General features: G+C 44.5%; 2 protein-coding genes across 3 annotated transcripts in view; one reads left to right on the top strand and one right to left on the bottom strand.

The window, feature by feature from the left end:
• The window catches only part of URB2 (URB2 ribosome biogenesis homolog), a 29,485-nt gene extending 9,801 nt beyond the window's left edge, over positions 1 to 19,684 (bottom strand). Inside the window, exons 1-8 of the mRNA XM_074988656.1 lie at positions 19,640 to 19,684; positions 18,608 to 18,756; positions 15,345 to 15,521; positions 10,171 to 13,582; positions 7,241 to 7,401; positions 3,062 to 3,172; positions 1,884 to 2,126; positions 173 to 263 (exon numbers count right to left, since the gene is read on the bottom strand). Coding sequence (XP_074844757.1) covers positions 173 to 263; positions 1,884 to 2,126; positions 3,062 to 3,172; positions 7,241 to 7,401; positions 10,171 to 13,582; positions 15,345 to 15,521; positions 18,608 to 18,733 — 4,321 coding nt within the window. The 5' untranslated portion in view covers positions 18,734 to 18,756; positions 19,640 to 19,684. The remainder of the gene's footprint in view (positions 1 to 172; positions 264 to 1,883; positions 2,127 to 3,061; positions 3,173 to 7,240; positions 7,402 to 10,170; positions 13,583 to 15,344; positions 15,522 to 18,607; positions 18,757 to 19,639) is intronic.
• Positions 19,685 to 19,832: 148 nt separating this feature from the next.
• Positions 19,833 to 26,540, top strand: part of TAF5L (TATA-box binding protein associated factor 5 like) — a 30,498-nt gene continuing 23,790 nt past the window's right edge. The window contains exons 1-2 of one of the 2 annotated variants that reach the window (XM_074990190.1): positions 19,833 to 20,010; positions 21,164 to 21,264. The gene's annotated coding sequence lies outside the window, so the exon portion shown is untranslated. The remainder of the gene's footprint in view (positions 20,011 to 21,163; positions 21,265 to 26,540) is intronic. The other variant, XM_074990189.1, reaches the window with a different exon arrangement.

Raw genomic sequence — 26,540 nt, 5'->3', positions numbered from 1 at the left:
GACGTGGCTCAGCCTCACCTCTGCTTATGTGGCCAGGGGCTTAAAAACCACAACCTGGCCCTGGGATTTTGTTTTAACTTCTAACATTACACGACGGCCTGCCCTGTCCCCCACATTCTTCTGTGCCTGGCACCCCGCGCTGAGTATGTTAATGAAAATGATGACACAGCACCTCGGTCTCCTTTCTGTCGCCCCTCATGCATAACAGAAACCACCAGTCTATGGAAACTGTTCAAGAAAGATGGCGCTGCTTTTAGCATCACCTGCAAGAACATCAAACGAAAGAGGATCAAATAATATCTAAAACAGTTAAGGAAAAAAAAAGACTAAGAACGACTCCTTTACTAGAGCAGCACATGCAGCACAACATGCAAAACCCTACTGTAAGAGTGGATTTATGTACTTTGAAATGAAGGTACATTGACTAAGCTCTACAGGGAAGGGACTGTATTTTTGTTCTGTTTGTATGGCTGCTAGCACAATGGGGTCTTGGTACATAACTAGGGATCCTAGATGCTATGGTTAATACAAATAATTATAATCTTCTCAAAGTAATCCCATATCCACAAAGCAGAGGTTCAGAGGGGCAGCCGAGTTAGTCTGTACCTTAAAAACAAGTCCTGTGGCACCCTATAGACCAGCAGATATTTTGGAGCATAAGCTTTCGTGGGCAAAGACCCACTTCGTCAGATGCATGAGTCGGGGGGGCGGGGGGGCTGGTTCAGAGGAGGGTTTAAAGAGGGAGTCTCAGTCAAGGGGAGGGCCAGAGGTGACAAGGTCTGTTCAGCCACGCAGGATGTGGCCCATTATCAGCAGTTAATGTGCAGTTTTGAACATCAAGAGAGGAGAAATAAAGTCAGTTCAGTCAGGGGGGACGTGGCCCATTATTAGTAGCTAACGTGGAGGTGCGAACAAGAACGGAGAAACTGCTTTGGTAATGGGCCAGACACTCCCAGTCTCTGTTCATTCCTTGGCTTATGGTGTCAAATTTGCTAATGAATTGCAGCTCTAAGGTTTTTTTTTTTGAAGTTTTTGTGTTGTAGGACTGCTCCTTTTAAATCTGCTCCCCGAGTGTCCATGGAGATTTAAGTGTTCTCCTACAGGTTTTTGTATGTTACCATTTCCTAATGTCTGATTTATGTCCATTTATTCTTTTACATAGAGACTGTCCAGTTTGGCCAATGCAAATGGCAGTGGGGCATTGCTGGCACATGATGGCATGTATTATATTAGTAGATGTGCAGGTGAAAGGTGTGGTGTGGTTGATGTTAGGTCCTGTGATGATAGCACAGGTGCAGATATGTGAGCAGAGCTGGCAGCGAGGTTTGTTGCACGGATTGGTTCCAGGTTTAGAGTTACTGTGGTGTGGTCTGTAATTGCTGGTGAGAATTTGTTTAAGGTTGCCAGGCTGTCTGCAAGCGAGGAGAGGCCTGCCTCCCAAGGTCTGGGAGAGAGAAGGATCATTGTGCAGGATGGGTTGTAGATCAGCAGAGGTTGAAAGTTATCCTAGTCTAATGGCTGTGGCATTTACTGTCATCTGTACTGAACCCCAGCTTACCCAGGAGACCAGAGATTTAAGGACCGACAAGCTTAGGGATCTGAAAATGATTTGGCACTAGAGAGGAAATTTTCAAAAGTGACTTAGGGTCAGATACAAGACGACTCAGGCTAAGTATCTACATCATTTTCTTAACATGGAACTTAGGCACTTTTGAAAGCTTTACCTGACTCTAACTGTAGAGGTTTTGTGAAAATCTGCTTCCAGTTAGCTGTTATTTCAGAATCTCTACATTTTTTCTAGATACCAGTCACAGGTTAGGGATTGGATTTTTAAAATTTCTGATCACTGGCCCCTTCCCACTCGTCAGCCCTTCTCCCTTCACCTTCGGGTGACACTGCAGTATAGAGAACAGCACTTCATGAATTCCCAGGAAGATGTTCCCATACTGTTCCATCTTCAAATGTTCCAGAGGGACAGTCAGGAGAATGCTGAATGCCAGGGTCACATGATGTGGATTGGAGAGAATCTCTTCTCCTTGCCTCAGCAAGGCTGCTACGGTCTCCAATATATGCACAACAATGGTGGGAACCAGCAACGGGTCCTGACAAGCCTCCTTTGTTTGCATCTACATGTGAAAATGAACAACAACAAAAAAGAATTTGGTGTCTCCGCACACACCCTTCTTCCACGCCAGAGAACTGTACTGTTGCAACTTGAGCCATGAGTACACTGGTGCAAACCGCAACAGCATAAAGCCTCATCCCTACTAACCAATCCGGTTTAGGTGCATACCATGCACCATAGCCACTTGCAGCACTGCCGGATAACACTCCAAGACCTGTGCATTGTAGCCTCTATCCCACAAGGCTGTAGAGAAGAGGCACACGGAATATGCTATATGGGTCTATTTGCACCTGGTTGTGGTTTTGCACTCTTACAGCACACATTTCTGTTCTTCCCAAGCATTGACTGCCCTACTACGCAGGGCGGGAGAAATGTTCTCACGGTCATCATAGGAGGCCATGATAGGGGACTCCCAGCTGCTACCAGTCAGACTCTGAGTATGATGCCAGAGGGTCAGGCATCACAATAGCAAGCATCCACCTCACTACATTTGATTGTGGCAGGATACAGGTAAGAAACCTGATCTAATTATTTTTATTCACCTATTCCTTCATTTTTATGGGCTGTTTTTTCATTTCTTAGCCAAACTAACAGGATTTTTCTCCTCTGGATCAGAACTAGAGTGGCCCGGGCAACTCTCTAAAGCCCCTCCATGTAGCTGAGTGAGTCAGTCACTCTAAAGCCCTATATAAGGCAGTGCAACCCCAAAGACAATCTTTTTCAAAGTGATGGTGATGTTAATTAATTAGGTTTGCGCTGTGCCAGTATATCAGGATATACTTGGGGAAATTTGGGCCAAGCAGCACGAATGGATCCTAGCCAAGTCATGTCAAGCATATAACTTTTTAAAAGATTTCCCTGTGTGTTTCAGACACAATACGTACAAGTTCTGTCAACCAAAAGTGACAGGTAACTTATACTATAGGAATTACTTACAACTAAAGCTGTGATTATCTGCGGGCTGGTAAACCAGAAAGCTTTCTCCTTCTCTCCAGTTAATGGGCATCTGAGCAACAATTTGATTAGTGTAACCGCTGACAATATTTCCTGCAAAAATGGATAAACAATCATTGCAAAAAAAAGGTAAAGACACTCACTTAGAAAATATAACCCTTGTTAGTAGAAACGTCACATTAGCACCACAGAATTTGTGCTGAGCAATAATCACCTTAACATTCTGTACTACGTCTATTTCGAAAACAGACTGTGACATTAAAACATTTAAAAATAAAGCAGATCAGCTCACACACTGTTGTAGACAATGGAGGGAAGAAGTGAAAGCACACACTCATTAAACTTATACCACACAACTGCACAAAATGAGCATAATATATTACTAGCTAACAAGTTGAAAACATGTTACATGATATACTATGGCTATTAGACTTACACCAACAATGTTAAAAGACTAAGTTAACTATTTTAAAACGGACATGAACTACAGATTTGACACACAGATGCCTTTTCCAAACGGTGAGGCCCAGGAGCCAAAAACTCCTGCACTTTAATACAGCTCAGAGTTCCAAGTCACTTAACTTTCCAAGAAGGGTCTATACTAGGCTTGTTTCCAAATTTCTTCCCAATGTTACAACTACCAATTCAGCTCCACTGGACGTTAATCAGGTTACTGAATGAACTATTGGAAGATAAGAACATAAGAATGGCCATACTGGGTCAGACCAAAGGTCCATCCAGCCCAGCATCCCATCTGCCGACGGTGGCCAATGCCAGGTGCCCCAGAGAAGGAGAACAGAAGACAATGATCAAGTGATTTATCTCCTGCCATCCATCTCCTGCCCTTGTTCTGAAGGCTAGGGCACCATACTTTATCCCTGGCTAATAGCCATTTATGGACCTAACCTGCAAAAATTTATCAAGCTCTTTTTTAAACCCTAATAGAGTCCTGGCCTTCACAGCCTCCTCGGGCAAGGAGTTCCACAGGTTGACTGTGCGCTGTGTGAAGAAAAATTTCCTTTTATTAGTTTTGAACCTACTACCCATCAATTTCATTTGGTGTCCCCTAGTTCTTGTATTATGGGAAAAGGTAAATAATTTTTCTATATTCACTTTCTCCACACCATTCATGATTTTATACACCTCTATCATATCGCCCCTCAATCGCCTCTTTTCCAAACTGAAAAGTCCCAGTCTCTCTAGCCTCTCCCCATATGGGACCCGTTCCAAGCCCCTAATCATCTTAGTCGCCCTTTTCAAATACCACAGTAATGAGCATGGTACAAAAACTTATACACAACAGTGTGAACACTAATGCAATCAGTGTTTTATATAACTGCTGGTGTTTGAAAACACCAGGCCATCTAACCCTATTCAGAGCAGGTTTGGACAATAAAATAGTTAAAATGCTAGTGGCTGCAAGTGTCTTGTCAGTGAGACACATTTAGAGATAAAAACCTTGTGTCTGGTCTCGATCTCAGTTCCTCCAAATGAAAAATGGAGCCAATCTGTATAATTTATCCTCCTCCTCAACGCACTGCATGTGTGTTTGTAGAGCACTTTGGTAATGAAAAGTGCTCAGTAACTGCTAAGTAGTACTGTGATTAGTAAAGAATCATCCACACCACAAGAAATTTATACTATAGGTTGAATCTCTCTAGTGTGGCACCCTCAGGACCTGACCGGTGCTGAAAGAGAATTTGCCAGACTACAGGAAGTCAATATTGTCTAGCAGCATTATCAACACTTCCACTGTTTACTGGGCTCTTAGAAGACATTTGGGGTAAATTACAGCTAAATATGGTAAACTCTTTCATATCCGGCTCTCTGTAATCTGGAACTCTCAAATCATCGGAATTTTAAGTATAAGTACATTTTAGTGAGCTTTTCCACAAATACAGTAGAGTGAAAGTAAACAAAGAAATACAGCAAATACAGTAAGTTTACAGTGCACAGTACTACTGTTCATAAATAAAGTACTCTGCACACATTTTTGTTTGTTTCTTAATATCTCATCTTCATTTTTCTTTAGCATTACGTATTGCTAGCTATACCTCTCTAGTATCCAAAATACCTAAATATCCAGCAACCTCCTGGCCCTGGGGCTGCAGGATGTGAAAGAGTTTACTGTAACCGCACAGAACACTGAGAGCCAGGAGTAGTGGCTGTAAACAAACTTTACGGGATCCTGGGAAACTTGGCCATACCCATCATAAGCGGTCGTCGAGCTAAGTAAAATCATGCAGGATTATGTATGTCGCCAGACGAGAGAATGGCTGAGTAAGAGAGGTTCAACCTGTTGCACATGCCAATTTACACCTACAACTACCAAACCCAGCCCACACTAGGTGTGACTTTTAAAGAACTAGGCAAGTCATGGCTTTGAGTGAATGAGGTTCATGAATGAAACCAGCTTCCTGACAATCACCTATATAAATAGGTCAAAACATTGTTCTGGGCACAGAGCCTGAAGACTCTACAGGATAACGAGACTCGTAGATAAGGGAGAAGCAGTGGATGTGGTATACCTAGACTTCAGTAAAGCATTTGATACGGTCTCGCATAATATTCTTATCGACAAACTAGGCAAGTCCAACTTAAATGGGGCTGCAATAAGGTGGGTGCATAACTGGCTGGCTAATCGTACCCAGAGAGTAGTAGTTAATGGTGCTCAATCCAGCTGGAAAAGCATAACAAGTGGGGTTCCGCAGGGGTCTGTTTTGGGACCAGTTCTGTTCAATATCTTCATTAATGATTTGGATATTGGCATAGAAAGTACACTTATTAAGTTTGCAGATGATACCAAGCTGGGAGGCGTTGCAACTACCTTGGAGGATAGGGTCATAATTCAGAATGATCTAGATAAATTGGAGAAATGGTCTGAAGTAAACAGGATGAAGTTTAATAAAGATAAATGTAAGGTGCTGCACTTAGGAAGGAATAATCTGTTTCACACATACAGAATGGGAAAAGACTGTCTAGGAAGGAGTACAGCAGAAAGGGATCTAGTGGTTCTAGTAGATCATAAGTTAAATATGAGTCAACAGTGTGATGCTGTTGCAAAAAAAGCAAACATGATTCTGGGATGCATTAGCAGGTGTGTTGTGAACAAGACACGAGAAATCATTCTACCGCTCTACTCTGGGCTGGTTAGGCCTCAGCTGGAATATTGTGTCCAGTTCTGGGCACCCCAATTCAAGAAAGATGTGGAGAAATTAGAGAAGGTCCAGAGAAGAGCAACTAGAATGATAAAAGGTCTGGAGAACATGACTTATGAAGAAAGGCTGAAAGAATTGGGCTTGTTTAGCTTGGAAAAAAGAAGATTGAGGGGGGACATGATAGCGGTTTTCAGATATCTTAAAGGGTGTCATAAGGAGGAGGGAGAAAACTTGCTCTTCTTGGCCTCTGAGGAGAGAGCAAGAGGCAATGGACTTAAGCTGCAGCAAGGGAAGTTTAGGTTGGACATTAGGAAAAAGTTCCTAACTGTCAGGGTGGTCAAGTACTGGAATAAGTTGCCAAGGGAGGTTGTGGAATCTCCATTGCTGGAGATATTTAAGAACAGATTAGATAGATGTCTATCAGGGATGGTGTAGATAGTGGTCGGTCCTGCCGTCGGGGCAGGAGACTGGACTCGATGGCCTCTTGAGGCCCCTTCCGGTCCTAGTGTTCTATGATTCTATGATTCTATAACACAACAGGAAACAAATTAAAGCTTTCATTTGGCCAGTGCGTAATGTTTGAATTAATGCACAGGAGATGACTTTCAGCACAGTCTAAAGGAATTCACTGATATAAGACTCCTGTTACTTGGAGTTAGGGTGCTAAATGTCTGGGAATCATACTTGAAGGTTTCGTCACAGGTAGCAAGTTTCTCTCTCTCTCATTGTGGATTCTATTGATCTCTGGTATTTTTAAGGCACTCTTCATCAGAGCATCTAAGCATCAGTTTTACTGCCACGTAAGTTACCGTGAGGGTGCAGCATAAGACAGAAACGCTTTTCAAGCCAAACGCCTATATCTTCCTCATGTCATGTTCCCAGTCTCTCCCCTTTCCCTCTTGCCCATTTTCTGAGATGCCACCATGTTCTACCACAGCTCTTCAAGCTAATGAGTGAAAACTAAAGAAAATAAATGGTAAGAAATAAGCCAAAAGTCCCCTACTTTAGGATTTCGTTTCCAAATATTGCTAACTTCAAGCCCTTGAAGCACCAGCTTCATCATGACACAGAACTCCTCAGTGGTGCAGGTCTCCACCAGCTGGGTCATCAATTCTGTCAGAGGCATTTCTAGATCTTGAGCCACCTGGATTGTGATTTCAGGTCCTGTGTATTCAAGAAATACAAACATAAAAAGTAACTTTCAAAATCAAGCCTTGAAAAGGAGCGTGTGGTTTTCTTTTTAATGGTCACCCAGGCAGAACTCTCTGCTTTCTCCCGCATACAACAGCAGCAATGCCTCATTCCCACCCTACTATTTATCCCCCAGTTGTTATCCGGATTAAATGCTTTCACTCTGTGAAAACACTATGAACAAGCTGATCACAATATCAGGGTGTTAGGAGAAAAGCCACACGTCACACGAACATTAAGGTCACAAAGATCTCTTTTAAGCAGTGACCAGATCTCTTACATATTAAGTCAAACATTATATTATTTATGACTAGTTTACATTTTGATTACTTTGCAAGCATACTGATGTGCTCCACAAACACCCCAAATGTAGCAGTAGCTCCTGGGCTTTGCGGCAATATTTTCTGTAGGAGAAAATAATTGCAATGTATTTAAAGCCTAGCAGTTCTGCAGCACATTTCATGAGAGAATGTCAAAGCATTTTATTACCATTCATTATACCTCTGCGCTAAGTAAGATGCCACCTTTGTACCAAGAGTGCAGCACAGAAATGTTAACGGGGAATCAGCAGAAGAGCCAAAAATCAGAATTTGGTAACCCTGACTCCCACTTCTATGTTTTAACGCCTATTTCATTGCCTCTACAACTGGAAAGAGTTGAGACACACAGCATACAAGAGATGAGTTATAACAAATTTATACATAGACCTTACATAAAAATCTATTTGCAATTCAACTACCAAGAGCTTCAGCTGGGCTCACAAACGGATTTACCAAAAGGCTTCTCCCTACAGAATTGTACTAAAATTATCCTATAAGGGAATCACAAATGTGCTTAATCCCTGACAAGCAAGGGTTAACATAATTTTTTAAAATCACTGTAATAGTAAACCTGGCTAAATCAAACACTTTGGGCATCACAGACAAAAACAACACTGCCAGGGGCTTTTTTTGTACTACTGCATTCCACATGCGCAATGTCAGTTCAGGTTATATAGGTTGAACTTCTCTAACCCAGAACTCTCTTGTCCAGCTAAATCCATAATCCAGAATGATTTTAGTTAGCCGGACGACCACTTATCATGGGTGAGGCCAAGTTTCCTGTGGTCCCATAAAGTTTGTTTCCAGCCACCAGTCCTGGCTCTCAGTATTCTGTGCTGTAATTTAGCTATAATGTACCCCTCAATGTCTTCAAAGAGCCCAGTAAGCAGTGGAAGTGTTGGTAACGTGCTAGACAATATTGACCTCCCATGATCCAGCAAATTCTCTCATCTGGCACCAGTCAGGTCCTGAGGGTGTCAGATGAGAGAGGTTCAACCTGTACAGCAAATGACGCAACACAGTAAAGTCACTGGCTCACTCTTGGCAGTCAGAGGACCAGGCTCTCAATCTCAATTCTGTCACTGCCTCACTGTGGGCAGGTGATAAAGGGCCTGGTATTCAGAGCAATGCTGAGCACCCACAGTTATAGACCTTGCCTGGAGCATTTGGTGCTCAGCACCTCTGACTGCCAAGCCACCAGCCTTTGTGTTCCTCAATTTTCCTCCCTTTTAAATGGACATGATACTTACCTACCTCTGTAAGGCTCTCTGAGATCTTCAGACGAAAAGTGCTGAGTTATTAATTAAGCAGATCCTTCAATTCTACCTGCTATACCCAGACACACCAGATACAAATATGCATCTTCAGAGCAGCCCCAAAACTCTGATCACATTTGGTGAAATGGTCCTAATCAGAACATTTTTACACTGGTGTTTTTCAGTGCCTTTGCTCATCATTTATAGAACACTGTAGCATTATGTTACAGAAGATCCATTTTCAAACCATGATGCATTTGTGTAACAAAATATGCATGAGCAGCCACAAAATATGTATTAGCGTACACAAAATACATAAAAACATATTGCTCAGGCATATGAGTGAACAGTCTCCTATGAAAAGTCTCAGAGGAGTAGCCATGTTAGTCTGTAGCTTCACAAACAACAAGCAGCCCTCTAGAATCTTAAAGCAGGGGAGCACGTGGAAGGGGACAGGGAGCACTGAATAATTTGCTGCTGCATCTCAGGTTCATGCATCTCATTAAAATGTTGAATTATATTACTGATTTTATGTATGTGTAGTCATAACATTTATTTACCCATTAATAAATTTTTACATGCTACATATGATTTTCTTGCACTTGCAGAAAGGTTTTTGTTTTCTGTTCTTTTTTAAATGTATGAACATAACCAAAATTCCCATCAGTCTGGATTACATGAGACAGGTTGTGCGGAGGGGCTGCTCACTGCTGGGATGAAAAGTGGGACCCAACATAAAAAGTTTGCTCTTCTCTGCCTTAGAGCCTAAGGAATGTATTAGATCATGAGCTTTCGTGGGTAGAACTTTTTTCATCTGAAGAAGTGGATTGTACCCACAAAAGCTCATGACCAAATAACTGTGTTACTCTCTAAGGTGCTACAGGACTCATCATTCCTGTGAAAGAAAGGAGAACAAAATAACTATGAGGTGATATCTACGGAAACCTTCTGGACGAGACCACTTAAGTCTCATCAACACTCCCTTCCAGTCAAGACAACCACATTCCTCAAAAAAGACAGGAAAACTTTTAAAGCCAGGACCAATTTGCTGTTGGGCTAGCATCACCGGATATCTGACTTTCTGAAAAACCCTCCTGAATGCTCTTACCCTCCCTGCGTTGCAAAAAGTAAACAAAGAGCTTATGAAAAGACCAAGAGCACCATACCAGTAAGTAGCTGTTTTACAGAATGAAAGACGGTCAGAGCAGTCTCTTGTTCGGGATGCAGATCTGTCTCTGAGCAGAAAACAGTTAAAAACTGCAAGGCGGAGTGAAGGAACTGGAGATGGCCACCTGCCGAGGTCAGCTCTCTGAGTATTTGTGTGTAAAACTTTTGGTATAGTTCAGTGTGGGAATACTCCCGATATTTTCCTGGGTCTTTAGGATTCTTTTGCTTGCCTTCCGTTTTCATAAAGCCACCCATGCCCACGTAGCTCAGATCTGCTTTCAGCAGGGTAGTGACAGATGGGATGAAGGCCACAGGCAAAGGCTGGTCTCGGGTGAGGTTTCTGAGGCAGAGCTGGATGGCTGCACCTGTCTGGAGGACTGCTGGCTCCAAGAAAGCAGACAGCATTTCTGTCCGTTGCCGATTCTTCTCTGTCTGCTGCTGGAGGTATAGACTCAGAACATGGCAGAGTGTGGTTAGTGGCACCAGGAGCAGCTGATTGACTGCAGCATTCCAGGGCTTGCCTCTGTCTGCATCAGTGTATGGTTTGCAGTTGGCTAGGAAAGAAGTGAACTTTTCCAAATTGAGTTTCAGGCTCTGTCTCCTCTCGATAATCATCTGAAGAAAGCATTCCAAAAAGGTTCGGATTACCTGGATAAATTCTACCCAGTCGGGAGTGGACAAAAGATCAGCGAAGCACTTGCTGGCTGTGAACAAGGCGCTCATGACAGCCTCAAGGGCATCACTGGCATGAAAAACTTTAAAGACAGAATTGACACTTCTGCCAGTCTGTAGGCATGTTAAGAGACGGAAGCAGGTTATTAGAAACTTCAGGGACAGCAATTTACTGCAAGAGACGTTAGGTCTGGTATTAGCTACCAAGGATAGCAGCAAGAGAAAACAACGGGTACGGTCTGAAGGCAAAAGACTGTCAAGTTTCAAGGCAGAAATAATCTCTAGTAAATGCAGAAGGCTTTTTATCTGGTCTTCTTCCACAGTAATGGGGGAGCCAGCCCTTGCTGACAACAATATACATTGAGCTATTTCTTCCATTGCTGTCCAGCAAATGGAGGGTTCATCCTTTGCGTGTTTGTTTTTTGACTGTGCCTCCACCTTAGCAACCGTGTCACAACATGAGAAGACTTCTTCATGCCATGGAATATTCTCTGCAGCTAGCTGCCGAATAGGCTGATCTGGGATGCCCTCAGCAGCAGTACACAAAACACCCCAGCACTGCTGAACAACACGGCTTACAAAAGCACAGTGGAGCACCTTCATTTCTGGAAGAAGGGTACTATGCAGCAAAGCTTTGAAAACCTTTTCAGCTGTGATAGAGGAGTCCTGATCTGCAGAAACTCCATGAGCTTCAGTTGATGATAAAGTCTTCAGGAACACATCAGCAACATACTCCACATCTTTCAGAGGAAGATAAGGAATCAGGATAGTAAGATTTGCGACCACAAGATGCCAATGTGCAGCTGGGTAGGTGAGAGCACTTATTGCGCTAACGTTGCCATTCCAAGGTTCTGACTCACCTGTGCTCACGTTTGATCTTCCAGAATGAAGGATGAAAGCTGCAGCTTGCTGCAAGGTGTGCAGATCAGCCTCAGCCTGAAAACTGGTTTGCAGTAAGATCTTTTTTATTTTCTGTAGCATGAGCAGTTCTAAGCAATATTTACTAGTCGAGCAGAAACGACTTGAGAGCCCCACTACCTTCTTCCAACACTGTCTGTCCACGCCCGGGAGAAGGGTTGAAAAATCCCAGCACTCTGTAGCAGAGTCACTAATACCACCAGTTGCTTCAGCCAGCCGAGACACATATTTGCTGCAGTTTATACTAAGCAGAGTGTCAACTTCCACCCATGTGTAGACAAGGAGGAGCACAGAGTCACTGACCTTCTCTAGCCAAGGCTCTGGTTTATTTTTCTCTACCCAGTGATCCGCCAATAGATTCAGCAATGGCTGGATTACCCCTCTGTGCATCGTGTCCCATAGACTCTGAGCACGAAAAACAACCGGCAAGGGGGTGTTGTTATCCAGACACTTCATGTTGAACAGGAAAGCATGCAGCACTGAGCTCATAGACAACAGCTTCAGTGCCATGTCCGAATCACCTTGAACATCAGGAATGATTAGAGTCTGACACTTTTCCATTACCAGGAACATAATATCCAGAATCTGGTTTGGGGGCAGTTCAAGCAGGCACTCACTAAGCTTTGCTGTCAGCCCAGCGGACAAGACAGGCAGCCTTAACTCATCAGCAGCTGGACGGCAGATCACAGACAGAACCTCTTCAAAGAGCCGAGGAAACTGTCGCAGCTTGGTGTATGTCTCAAACATGGCACTTATGAGACTCTCCTGGGGTTTCTTTGTACGTAGCTCAGAAACCTCTGCATCAATCCAAGCTGAAGCCACTAGGTCATCCAAGTCTGGCTCCACAATTAAATGATTTAATGAAATCAAGGCCTTGAGACATCTAAACCAAGCTGGGACGGTAGCCTGTGCGTGATTCACCAACATTTCTGCCAGCTTGCGGTAAAACTGGAACTGGACTTCCTTGTGCCTGATGCGGTCTGCAGCAACGTTATAGATGTTGTTGCTGAGCACCAAGCTCAGGAGCTGTTCCGCAGCCAGTAGTTCTATGCTCCAGTCTGCTGGCGAGAGCTTCTCCTGCCACAGATCCTCCTGCAGGCGGGAAATCCTTAGACAGCCAAAGAGCCTGGTGCACATGTGGAAACAGACCAGTTGGTTGTCTGCCTTACAGTAAGAGTCCAAAAAGAGCCTATAAAGCAAAGGTACTGAGTTTGCTACTATGATGACCTGGAGAGCTGGCTCACAAAAACTAGCATCAAGCAGCTTGGACAGCACTGCACTGACCGGCAGCAGAACAGTTTTAAGAGCCCTTTTCTTTTTCTCTTGTGGTTCCCTTTCCGGCAGGAGCTCCTCTCTGTAAGATGGCAAGAGCTCAGGCGGGAAAATCCCAGCCTGCAGCACGGCCTCTATTTGATTTCGGATTTCCCTGCTCAAATGCTGACGTACACGGCCGTCATCTGCTGATGTCCACACTCTGGTCATAAGTAAATGCCTTAGGAGCAGCCCCGGTTGAAACAAGTGACTGGTTACTTGGCCGAATACACGATTTGGGTTGATTTGTTGCCTCTGAATCAGGAGGTACTGAGTGAAGGTCAGCTGGAGGACATCGAACAAGTGGGAGGTCACAGCATCTTCAGAGGTGAGCCACTGAAAGGCCAGCCAGGAAAGCTTGCTCAGGAGAGTCACCATCAGCTCATATTTTGCTGTGTAAATGATGGAGAGAGGCGGAGTGGAAAGGATGCCCCTGCAACAACTCAGCACCGTGCTAACACTTCTGTGGGATTTTTGGACACAGGCCTCTGATATCCTTTCATTTATGACCTGAAGATTTAAAATAAAGAACAAAATATGACACTCATCCCTTGCTATACGAGCACAATTGGTTCCTAACTTTTTGCTCGTAGGCAAAAACTCGTAAGAGGGACTCTAAATTCCTACTAAAATACATGTAAAATTGTCTGACTGGTTCCAAGTGCTCAGAGTGGCAGCAGGTGGTGCTGCTTTTGAAAGGTAAGTGACCCTGGGGTTTTGGAGGGTTAAAAGCTGGGGGCACTTTGGGGACATGAGTGGGAGGGAGGGTTAAAACATGGTGGCAGGTTGGGTCCGCGGGGGGAGGAGGGAGGGGAAGGGTTAGGCTGCAGCAGTTTAGGTGCATGAGGCCAGCGAGGGGCTGGGGGGGGCGTGAAGCTTTGGCAATTCCGGTGTGCAGGACCGGCAGGGGGGGTTTATGTTTAGGCAGTTCAGGTGTGCGGGGATGGCGGGGGGTGTGGTTTGGTGATTCTGGTGCATGGGGCCAGTGGGGATTTTTTAAGTTGCTGCGGTTGAGTGTTTGGGGCCAGTGGGGGGGTTTAGGTTTCAGCAGTCAGGTGTGCGGGGCTAGCGGGGAGGGTTTAGGTTTCAGCGGTCAGGTGTACAGAGCCGGTGGGGGGTTTAAGTCGCTGCGGTCTGGTGTGCAGGGCCAGTGGGGGGAGGTTTAGGTTTTGGCAGTTGGGTGTGTGGGGCTGGCAGGGTGGGGTTTAGGTTTCGGTGGTCAGGTGTGCAGGGCCAGCGGGGTGGGGGCAGGGTTTACGTTTCGACGGTTTGGTGTCTGTGGGGCTGGTGTGGGGGAGGGGAAGTCAGGCTGTGGCAGGTTAAAGCTGTGGAGAGGCGATAAGGCTTGTATTAACTGGGGGAGTTCACTCAATGAGTGAACTAGGGGAGGTATTTGTGTCCCTCACTTAAACGAGTACTCGTTTAACCTACTAGTACTATCAACCTGGGACACAGAAACAAAGGTCATTGGAAAACAGGAAACAGCCTTCTACATGATAGATAGCTCTGACTGAACACATCAAGATTATTAGTAACAGAAGATGGGAAGAACATAAATCCACCAGTCATCATTCCTGACTTAAGCCAACGATACTTGATCATTTTTAGACCGCAAACTCATCAGTGTGGGGATCTTGTCTTTGTATGAGTTTGCCCAGCATCTGACAAAAGGCCCCATAACTTTTGCTGTAATAGAAATGATGATGTATGATCGCTCCACCTCATTCTAAAACAATAAAGAAACTTACTTAACTGCAGAGAAAAGAAACGCAAGAAGTCCTCCCCATCCCTACGAAGTCCTAGCCTCCAGGGGAAAATTCCTTCCTTATCCTAGACAGGCAATCTAGGCGGGATCTCCACTAGGATAACTCTCTTTAGAGTCCCTCCTTAACTAGCAAGCTTTTAACCCTCTCACGAGTAACTTGAATAAACCGATCTGGACTTCTTGTAAGAATAGGGGCTGCCTGCCTGAGTCTTTCCTTAAGAAGTAAAATATTTAACCCTTTTCCATTCCTGATGGGCTGGGGAAGGAAAAACCTGTAAGAGATCAGCCCAGTACCAGGTTATTGGGAAGCACTGTTGCTTTCCATCTTTGTTGTCCAAAAATATCAGGTGTTTGGCAACAGAGAGGACCAAAACCAAAATAAATACAACAGTCTAAAAATGTCAGCTAATTACCCGGAACTTATTTTGTATATCACCCCGCTCTAAAAGGAAGAGTCACATACTGCCCAGAAATTCATCATCTTATAAACAGGTTGATTTGAGTTACCTGTGCAATTGAAAAACTGAGGTTGATTATCTTTCCATCCTTTAAGAGATTCTGTAGTTTTCTGCTGTGGAGAACGTTATCCAGGTACGTCCAAAGTTTCTCAACAATTTCATCTTCCAGTTCGAGTTTCTTGTTGTAGTATGATACCAACGCATGGCTCACCCAATCAAGTAATACCTATGTTATTAAAATAAAACAAACAAACAGCTCTGGGTGATCATCTTTACCTTTGGGGGAAAAGGTTACAGAAGAGAAGCAGCTACTTCACACCTGAAAACTGTGTAGAAAGACGCCCATGAAGAATGAGCACAATGTGGGTACAAAAGCCTGTCTGTGCAGTTCTCCAAGTAGGATCAGGGTTTACATTTGCAACAGTTCCTATTCTAAAGCTAATTTTGGCCCCCTTCATGCTCTAACCTTCATAGCAAAGCTAATTTCAAGTGTGAAAATGATGGGTCCTTTTCCACTTCACAAACCAGCACAGAAAATTCCTTGCATGAAATTTTAGTACCAACAAGGACTTTTTTTTGAGTTAGGGTACTTAGGAAAAGAACTAGAATTTTCACTTTATGAAACAGCTTTAACTTCTGAAAGGTACAAAAGCTTGCCTGAAAGATGGAAAGCTTATTTAAAATCTTTACCTCCAATAGAAACATTGCACAGACCACATTCCCCCTCTTTTTTTGCGATTCCTGTTTGTTCAGTTGTTTAGCTCTACACGTTGTAAACATTGGAAGTTTTGCAATCTGTAGAGTTTAGAAAACCCTTGGGCATTGCTTACAAAGTACACAGGCACAGCTCAGGTACTACTGCAGCGGTGTCCAATACGCTCCCCGTTCACCACGTGTGGCGAATGGGGCAGTGCAGTGTGGCAAAGAGCAACTCAGAGGAACTCCACACATGTAGCATCCCCTTGCTGGCCTGCGCAAGTGACCCACCATGTGGTGGGACGTGCATGGCAGCAGCAGTGGCTGCTCCAGCCCCGCCAGGCTCCGGCCAGGTTCTGACATGGCTCACAGTGTGGCGTCAGCCCGGGGTGGCTTTCATGAATAATCTTGGTGGGGACAGCTGGTGTGCCTGGCTGGGGAGGAGTGGCACTTGTGGCAGCAGAGGTGGGGGGTGCGAGTGGAGGGCTGGCTCTGTGACCCCTTATATACCTTTTGTACACCACTGTACTATAGGGTCTGCAGCCTAAATCTGAGTATCTGGTCAGGTGCAGAGGGAGAGCTCAGTGATTTGAGCATCGGCCTGCTAAACCCAGGGTTCTGAGTTCAAGCCTTGAGGTGGCCATTTAGGAAATTGAGGCAAACAGATGCCAGGGATGGTGCCTGGCCCTGCCAAGAGGGCAGGGGACTGGACTAGATGACCTCCCTTCAAGTTCTAGGAGATGTATATCTCCAATTATTTAATAAACTTCACAATCACCACTACACAGTTACTAGCACCAAAGAACTGTCATTCAAGGACTCAATCTCTGCTCACAAAGACAACATGGTTTTTAAATTCTGAGAGAGGAAAAAGGAAAGATTACAATTACCCACTGACACAGATCATTAGTTGCCTGAGGGAGTAAAGACAAATATTTCAATTTCTGCTCCATGTTTGTAAACGGGTGTGAAATACACAAGGTTTTTCTTAACGTTTTACACATTCTTAAAGATATTTTGAAATGACATTTTAAAAATGTTAGTTTTCTTCCAACAGCTAAGAAATTCAGACAAATATAATTAAATGTTATAATGCTGCTCACTGAAGCACTCTTTTAAACTGTAATTTCATGTTTTAAGGCAATTTATGCAAAACAATATAAAAACAATTTGTTTAAATATTTCTCGTGCTCAGTCCTCAAGTAAAACGTCAGCTAGTTTGATAGCTGGGTCAGCAGACAAATCGCACCAAAGGACTAAAGGCCTGTCCCTCAAGTGAAAGGAGAAACCACAGCCAGAAATCCATTATTTACAGGGGACAAAGAACAACAACAACAAACAGAAGCAAGGGTGTAGGTCACAAGATCAAAACATGGTATCCAAAGAAGGAACACAGCACAGTGAATGTGCAGGATAACACCCACCGATCCAAAGAAGAACATAAAGAGTGAGTGGGCATGCTGTCTGTTTCCACACACATAAGTGGGCCATGAAACAGATCTCTCAGCCACAGAGAAGTCTCCCCTCCAATACTCCAATTTCCCCCTTCTGGATCGGGATGGACATTTTAGCTTGGCATGCATGTCACAAGACTTTGTGGAGCCACGTGTGAGCAGTGATAAAAGAGGCTTGCAACCCTGGAGTCTTCAATTTATCCACGAAAGTAGTATAGCATGGACACAACATCACTCCCCACATCTGCCCCATGAGAACCATACCCTGACTTGGAAGGACCACCTCTAGAAGGGAAAAGGTAATTCATTCTCCAGCCCATTCTAATACCTGGCCTTGCTGCTCAAGCTGGTAAACCAGGTGGGGCCAATATGTTCACAACTTGCCACATATGGTGAATAGGACACCACTTTGTAGCGAATATGGCTCTTGGTGCCTTTAAATGTGGTTCCTCCTGAGAGGAGCCATGCACATGCCCTGCTGTTTGGTGGGAGAAACACGTGGCGGCCCTAGGAGCTCTGATGAGCCGCTGGCATTGAATTAGAACAGGGACGGCTGTGGGCATCTAGCTCTGGTGGAGGACGTTCAGTGACAGTGGGGTTGCTGGGGATAGCTGGTTCTGGGGGAGCAGGAGGGCATTTATTAGGAGTGTGTGGGGGGAATGTGACGCATATGGAAAGATGACAACCACAAACGTGACAAGTATCAGAGAGGTAGCCATGTTAGTCTGTATCTTTGAGAACAAGAAGTTCTGTGGCACCTTATAGACTGACAGGTATTTTGGAGCATAAGCTTTCGTGGGAAAAGACACACATCGGACGAAGCGGGTCTTTGCCCACGAAAGCTTATAACCACAAATGTGGCAATCTGAATTCCTAGTGGGCACCACTGTGCTAAACAAAAACTTCAGTGGTCCTTTTAGTGGTCATTTTTGTGACAGAGATGAAAACACATTAGGAAATGGACTTAGACCAAGTTAATTTCACACTGGCTACTATACAACCGTCAATCAACAGCAACAACTTTGAGGTACTCCTAATACAGCAGTATTGGCAGGCTACAGAACGGATTATTCAGCCTCTGAATCAGCTTGGTCTCCACAACAATAAACTGGTACGTTTTTCTGTATTAAAACAAAACCCTTGTTCTAATGGTCAAACATACTTGCTCTTTATTTGGAAGAAAGCATTGATGAGAAATCCATGCAAAGTGAGCTAACTTGAGTTTGTCTTCCCAAGAGGTTTTTGCACTTTTCAACTTCAGGTGAATTCCAGAGTAAATTGCAGCCATAGAGACTAGCACTGGATCTGAAACTTCAAATATTCACAAAAATATTAAATGCACTTGAAATAAACATTAGTCACAAGGATTAAAGGATACTAGACTATTAAATTAACAGTTATTTATCGTTATTAAAGCAGACTTATTCACGCTAGCCCTATCCTCATTCAGCTTAATGTGAGAAACCCAAGTTTAATACCCACGTTTGGTCACCGAGAAGCCATTGCACATAGAACATTAGAACTGGAAAGGACCTCGAGAGGTCACTGAGTCCAGTTCCCTGCCCTCACAGTAGGGCCAACTACAGTCTAGAGTTTAGACCAGCCCCTGTCTTTCTAACCTGCTCTTAGATATCTCCAGTGATAGAGATTCCACAACCTCTTCTACAGAATTAAATCAATGGGAACAATACTGGACACCAGGCAAACAAGAGTTGGGAAAACGAGAAGACAATATAAACCGGGACTCTTTATAAGAGGTGCTGCCCTACCCGCCTCTCCGGGGTAAGTCATAAGAAGTGGCTCATGCCCAGCATCTCTCAAGATCAGACCCCTGCACTCGGTGCTGAACCTGCCCCAGGACTTGCTTGCCAAAGCTGAGCCCCAGCACGTCCGCGCTCACCGGGGGTAGCAGGCGTGTAAAACCAATGCCTGCAAAAAAGCCCCGCACCTGTACCACTGCAAATAGAGCGCAGCCTCCGGCTAGAGCGAGCCCATCCCCTACTGCCCTGCGCGGCGTGAGGGTGGATCAGATGAAGACCCGGCTCAGGTGCTGCCCCACACCGCAGGCCCGCCTGGGAGCAGGGACACGACCCCCCCTCCGTCCGCAGTTAGCCTCAGGCCCCCGCAATTGGGAGCGCCCCGAACACCCCCGCTCCCGGCCCGGACACCCCAGGCGCGCAAGTTTCAACCTCACCCGGCCGCGGCTCTCCCGCACACACGTGCTTCCGCCCCGCGGCCCTTCGCCCTCCGGTTGCCCGCTGCGCAGGCGCCAGGCAGCGCTAGCCAAGCGCCGCGGCGAGGGCCTCCCATTGGTGGACAGAGGCGCGCATGCGCCGCGGCGCCAGTCCCACCCCTTCTCGCTCTCTGTGTCAGTCAGTCATGGAGCGGCCGCCTCGAGCCGCGGCGGAGAGGGAGGCAGCGGCCGCTGCAGCCGAGGGGGGCGGCGCGGGCTGCGCGCGCGCCGCGGAGAGCGGCGTCTCGCGCCGGCGGGCGCAGTGACAGCGCGAGCCCCGGATTCCGCCTCGTGCCCGCTGCAGGAGCCGCCGCCGCCGCCTGCGATGCTCAGTGAGTGGCCCCAGGCGGAGCGCGCCTGCAGGCTGCCCGTGCAGCGCGCCCGGCAGCAGCCCCGGGCCTGGGAGGGAGGAGGCAGGCAGAGGCAGGCCTTAAGCTGGGAGCGTGGGGGTGGGGGGAGACACCGCGCCGGAGATGCAGCTGCGCCCGCCTGCAAGGGGACGCGAGCCAGCTGCCTCCCCGCGGTGCAGCCCCAGCAACAGGCAGTGGGATGAAGATCCTCTCCGTCCGCTTCTCTTTTGCCCCCCCCCTTGTTTTCTTGTCGCCTTCCTTCTCCCCAGCTTCCTGGCTTCTTCCAAGCTGCGTTGCCCGTGGCTGTCCCCCCACGCCCTGCCCGTCTTGGGCTGTGATTGTATTAGGATTGGGGGGTAGGAGGGAAAGGGCATCAGAAACTGTCTGTCCCGAAAAATGCGGCTGTAAAAATGTCCTGTTGGGACTCCCTGATTTTTGCGTCTCATTGATTCCAGGTCGCAAGGGCTTAGCTTATGTGTAGCAAAACCTTAACTTTTGTAAGCACTGCTCCTCCAGCCGCGATCTGAGGGGTCAAGCTGAGGCTTCCCTGTCTCCATCAGAGCTGGCCCTGCAGGCCCAGTTCTGCCCTCCGTGACGCCTATGCAGTTCTACTGAAGGCTAATCAGGTTCCCCAAAGTGGTAGTGAAGGCAAAAGTTGGTCTGTTGAATGTCACACTGATGATGATGCATGAGCAGGGGAAAAAAAAACCTTCATTCTGAGATTATGGGACAGGGCATTATAAATGACTTTCTACTGAGCACATTTTATTTAGGCCATTCTTACAGGTTGCCTTCCAACATACTTGAGTGTAAAAACCAAGCTTTTCTTATGTGGTGTAAATAAAGCCTGAAATTGTTAAAAATTCAGGATTTATTAACAATCAATTGTGTGTCACTGATTTTTTTTTTTTTTTTTTTTTTTAGTTTTTACTCTTATGCTGTAAAAAAACATTTTCACTTTCTGGTCCTTGTGCGCTTGATTATTAGTGTTTTGTTTGGACTGCAAATCTTGCAAGGGAAAGTTAATATTTTAAAATAATGTTTCATTTGGGGGAGGGAAATTAATGGAAATGGGTCTGTTGCTCTAGCTTGACTTTACAAAACCTAATTTTGGGATAAATTTTTGACCCCACAGTTTTCCTTTAAGGACGAAAAGTATGTATTAGAATTGGAAAGGAGGAGGTGATTTATTGTCTGTGGAAATAGAATGGGCGATGTTCATGTGGCACACAGGAAGTAAGTCAGACAAAGCTTGATATTTAATCTTTATTCTTATACTACTTTTATGAAGTTGGTCAAGTTTATTCTGTGGACTGTACCCAAAATGAGGGTCTGGCGTAAATGGATGCAACTCTCACAGATGCCACTGCTAAATTTGCTATTTCTTATGATAAACTCTACTGTTGGGTGTAAAGGTATACTCTGCTGCAGAATAATCAGATTATTTTTTGTCAAAGTCCAAATTTCTTGATCAAGGTCAAGACTCTGAAGAGCTAGTTTCACACGTGAATAGCAATAATGATGATAAGAAAATAAAAATAATTCAGGGTCTGCTCAAAAGCATGAGCAGGTCCAGATGTGGCTCAGAGTCTTCCTGCTTGCTATTCCTGCCTTCTGAAATGCTTTTCCTAGTTTACTGCACCTGGTTAAATCTCCATTTCATCTTACATTGTATATAGGGACATGTAAGTAATACTTGAGCAAAAATACAGTTTGTAAAAACAACATTTTAAAGAATTCAAGGAAAAGTAGGAGTATTTCCATAAAATAGTAATTTGAATAAATCTACTGGAAGAAATATTTTTTGCACAATTAAACATTTCCTTGCATTATATGTGGACCAGACATTGAAGAGCTGAGAGATTGACAGAGAGCAAGAGTAAACAAAAGTGGAACTGCTAAGAGCATAAATAGTGAATTAGATTCTTCAAGTTCAGTTTTATTTATCTCAGTTATTAGTTACATAGACAAAAATTTGGGGAACAAATAATGATTTTTACCTGACGTGTCCGGGAGTACAGTTTGTGTTGAAAAGCCCCATAAAAAATGAAGGTTCTCTGTACTATATGTGGACTCCGATTTTGTTGGCCTTCAGGTAGGGAATATTGACCTGAAAGCAAGGACTCAATTTGGGGAGAGAAGGCAGTGATACTCGGCTGACATACAAAGTTCAGAATATGATCACAGGTATTCTGCTGAGGTGTTTAAATTTGACTCATCATATTTAGGCTTGGACACATGGTTCATAGCAAAGGCAGAGACCCCCCAGCTCACACAGTCATATGATGAATTCAAAATCTAAGCTAACTTCTGGAAAACTTGTTATTCATCCAGAAGGCATTTAAAAAAAAAAAAGCTTGATAATGGGTATGGAGCGTAGCTGTAGTGGAATCTGCCTGAGTTTGCCGACAGTTTCTAGGGGAAGAAGTTACAACCACTGTAGCCAAGAAAAGGTGTTTCTTGGCCCCATACTAAGCAACAAATCAGACTATGTTCCTGTTGCTCTGGGGAGAGGAAGTGTGGCTTAGGTCCTGTAGGATTGGCACCCCTTGTGGGGCTGAAGTATCCTTTGGGCTCCCTCTAGACTTCTGGTTTCTTTAAAAAAAAAAATCAAAAACCAAAAAATCCCCCCAAAAAATCCTTCCCGTCTGTTTTCTCCTCTGCCACTCCCCATCAATCAAACCAGGCATATTTAGTTCTGTGTAGATCTTCTGTCTCGTTTCTTTCTCCTTTTGATTAGGAATAGAGTCGTTAACAATATTGCCATATCACTGGGCATTTAATTTCATGCCCAACTGAGAAGAATCAGGTTGCTCAGACCTCTGAGTGATTTTCAGGTTTTATGAAGATTCTGGCTGGATCGTTGCATCCATTAGTCATTTCATATTTTGAAGGCTTTCTTCATAATCTTGACGACAACAACAAACTTTTTAAGGTGAAAGCTGAGATTCTAGAGAATGGGGGAAAAGAAAAATCTGGGTCCTCTGTCCTGGCTTGATCTGAGCTAACTAGAACCATGTTGAAGGCATTCTGGAGGGCTTCTTGCTTGTTTAGTTTCATGTACTCTGCAAAGGCATTCAAAGTCACAGTATCTTTTAAGAATTTTGATTTTTGGTGCTTTGGGGCTTTCCTTCAAGTGTCTTTTATTGTGCATAATTTCTCTTCTTTCATTATAACACTTTCTTTAATTTTGAGGAGTCAGTCCGACAGTCAGCAAGAGAGCCAACAGCTGGTGCAAAAATAGCTCTGCTGAAGAGCTGCAACTGGGCCTCAGGAGCACCTGCAGCTGTAATGTCATGCATTCACAATGTTTTAGGGGATTTGCTCAGCAGTAGAGCAGCTAAGCAGTTCCTATTTAGAAACTTTAAATCATCATGTACACCCAGGAAAAATGAAAAAGTTGTCGTAGGAAATGTCATTGCAAGTGTCAGTCCCTGCCCTTTTGCAGGCAAGCGGGGGAGAGTGAAGAGGAGTCAATGTTTGCCTGCAAATGTGTACAACCCTGTAAATCTGTGGCTATGTGCTTTATATTTATGGATACAAGTTTTGTATCTCGACCCTTGCAAATCTTACTCCTGGGGAACTTTGTGTCATGGCACATGCTCCCAATTCGTGACTCCTGTCGAAAATGACTTCTGATGGGAAAGCTAAAGGCAAGCAGAAAGAGCAGCCACGTACCCCTACCCTGGCAGTACAGGCAAGTTCATGTGGGCAGCCTGAGCAGAGGTAAATCACTGTGGTGGGGAGAGAAACTGGGCACTTGCGCAGGTGAGAGAAACTCACTGACTGTTGTGGCATGCTCTGTGAGGAGGGGCAGAGCTTTGGGGTGGTTTTGAAGAGGTGGGTGTAGAGCAAGCTCTGTTCCCTCAGGCAGAGCAGAATGCAGCAGCCTGCCTGCTGAGTGAATTGTTCCCCTTTGTTCTTAATGAATTCCCCCAGGAGTATAAAAGAGGTGTAACGTTTTTTAAGACTCCTTTACTTTGCCATAATGGTGTAAAGGACAGAGGCGGGCTTTGTAAATGTTGTAGTGATTATAAAGCTGGTCTCACTTATTGGATGCAGAAGATTTCTTATGCATGAACTGTTTGCTGCTTATCATTTGGGAGATGATCAGTAGTAGCCAGTATAAATTGTGAGTTTGAGTTGAGTTTTCACTTGTACTTCAGTTACCTGTGGATAAGGCTAAGACTGTGTCAGACAGGTTGTGGGAGCCGTGAAATCCATGGCTTCCAGCGACCTCTGTGACATTGGGAACCCTGCAGCTGATCCGCCTCCGCAACTGAGCAGCCAGCACTGACACCTGAGCTGCCAAGCCACTGCCACTGCTGCAGTAGCTCAGTTGCTGCAAGCAGCCAGGGCCCCGCTGCATCTCCCAGTTGACAGCACCAGAGGGACCTCTCCCAGTCACTTGGCAATGCAGAGGAGCTGGTTGGTGGACCCTCCTCCCTTTTGTCAGAGATGTTTTCAGGAAGAGTTGGGGACAGGTCACAACCTCTATGAATTTTTTTTCTTATTGCCTTTGATGTGTGTATGATTTGTGAAAAATATCCATGATGAAATTGTTGCCTTGCCTATTATGTAACACTGAGCATATGGCTGCATATATTTGTTGACTAATAGCTAGAAATAATGGGCCAATGCTAGCTACGTTAATATACTTGAACCTCTTTAATCCGGCAGCCATGGGAAACAGGACATGCCAAATTAAAGATTTTGCTGCATCTGGGAGATGCTGCAGGGTCTGGGCATGGGGGTTAGGTACTTACCTGACACCCTACTCCAGGGGACACACATGGCTCTGCACCCCACACCGCTATGGAAGCGACGGGGGAATATCTCAGGGAACACCAAGCTGCTGTTCCCCCAGCCGGGTGGGATGGGGAGCCACAGTAGCACCTTGCAGAGCCACTTCCTCCTCTGTATTAAGGGTGTTCCTGGATTAGGGACACCTGGAAGTACGAAGGTTTAAGTGTATTAGAGGGAGTTTGGTCATTTCTTCTGGTCCTCCATCAATTGCATTGTAGTTACCAAAATAATTGAAACCAGCTTGATTATTGTGCGTTGTTTCGAAAAAAATTTGCTAAATTATGCAAAATTTGAAAAATGTGCACAGGTTTTTAAAACGTTTGTTACAGATTTTTTGTTTTTGTTTTGTTTTGTTTTTAATTTTGTGGGGGTAGAATTTCCCCAAGAGTAAAATCTGCAAATATCTGCCTTATAATCTATAGACCATTTGTGTGGACTGGATGTGGATACAAATTTTGTATTCCATGGGACTCTACATATGTAACATGCTGATACCCCCAAAACTCTGAGAGGTCTGCACAAGAACAAGATGCCAATTCTCTTTTCTTTCTCCCTGGGCCCAGACTTACTCTCTTCTCCAATGGTCATCTCCTTGATTCAGGAATTGCTAGTGATGACTGACTTGTGTTCCCCTCTGGCCCTTACATGATTACTATTTTATAAGGTCTTCTGGAGTTCTACACTTCCTTATGCTTCCAGTGTAATGAGTGATTCCCCTTACGCAATAGAAGATTATTAAATGGGAGCAGTGTCCTAATGATTGTGTACCTTTCCTTGAAGACAAACACCCCCTCCTCTGCCCCCAACACTTTAATGGATGGGGTTCTGTTTTACGTTGAACCACTGGATCGGGGTGGTCTACACAGCCTATGCAATGATCTACCTAAACCTGTTAGGTACATAGTTCAATTAGTACGGTGCATGTATTTTGGATTAAGAGTAACAGTGTGATTTAGTTAGTTGGTTAAAAGAAAGATTTAAACTAATATTTTCTATAATCTGAAATGAGAGCCTCTACAGCGAGAGGTTTCACAGATTTAGATATAGCCTTAGTTTGACGGCAGGTGAGCCACTTACACGTCAGTTATATTGGCTGCAATATTGGTTAAAATACAGAATTGCAACAAAACAGATCCTGAATTTGAGTTAAATTTCTGTGATTCAGAGTTAAGCTCTAGAGTTCTCTATATTCACTTTTTATTGACTTTTCAACCTCGCTGTTCTGCAGAGAAATGTTAAAGATATCAGCAGAAGTTACATTGATTTATACGATTTTATGTGCAGGAAGGATTAAAAGGAAATTAGCTCTTTTGAGTGGAAGAAGCTCAGTTTGAATTGTGCAGTTTCTTCATTTCATAAGGAAGTTTTGAAATGCTTTGAAAAACCACTTGTTTGTGACCCCCAACAATTGACTCATTTAGATGAACAGATGAAAAACTTTTTACCTTTGTTCCTAGAGCAAGTATGGCTTTGTAATAGCACCTCTCTTAAAACTCCACTCTTGTTAAAATTTCATATCCATGGTCTGTTGGTACTTTAAGAGCTGATTGTTTTAACTTTTCTTGTAAGCTGTAAAATGTGTAGGTGTATTAACAGAAGCTAACGGTCATACTTATAAAAAAAAAAAAGTTGTTAAATCCTGTTGCTCTATTTGGAAAAGGACATCCTTTAAACCAATCTTTACTGTCTGGGAGCTGATGTACTTC

The sequence above is a fragment of the Carettochelys insculpta genome, chromosome 3 (genome assembly GCF_033958435.1).
Source record: "Carettochelys insculpta isolate YL-2023 chromosome 3, ASM3395843v1, whole genome shotgun sequence".
NCBI lineage: Eukaryota > Metazoa > Chordata > Testudines > Carettochelyidae > Carettochelys > Carettochelys insculpta.
The sequence above is the reverse complement of the archived record's forward strand: the minus strand, read 5'-3'. Positions and strand labels throughout refer to the sequence as shown.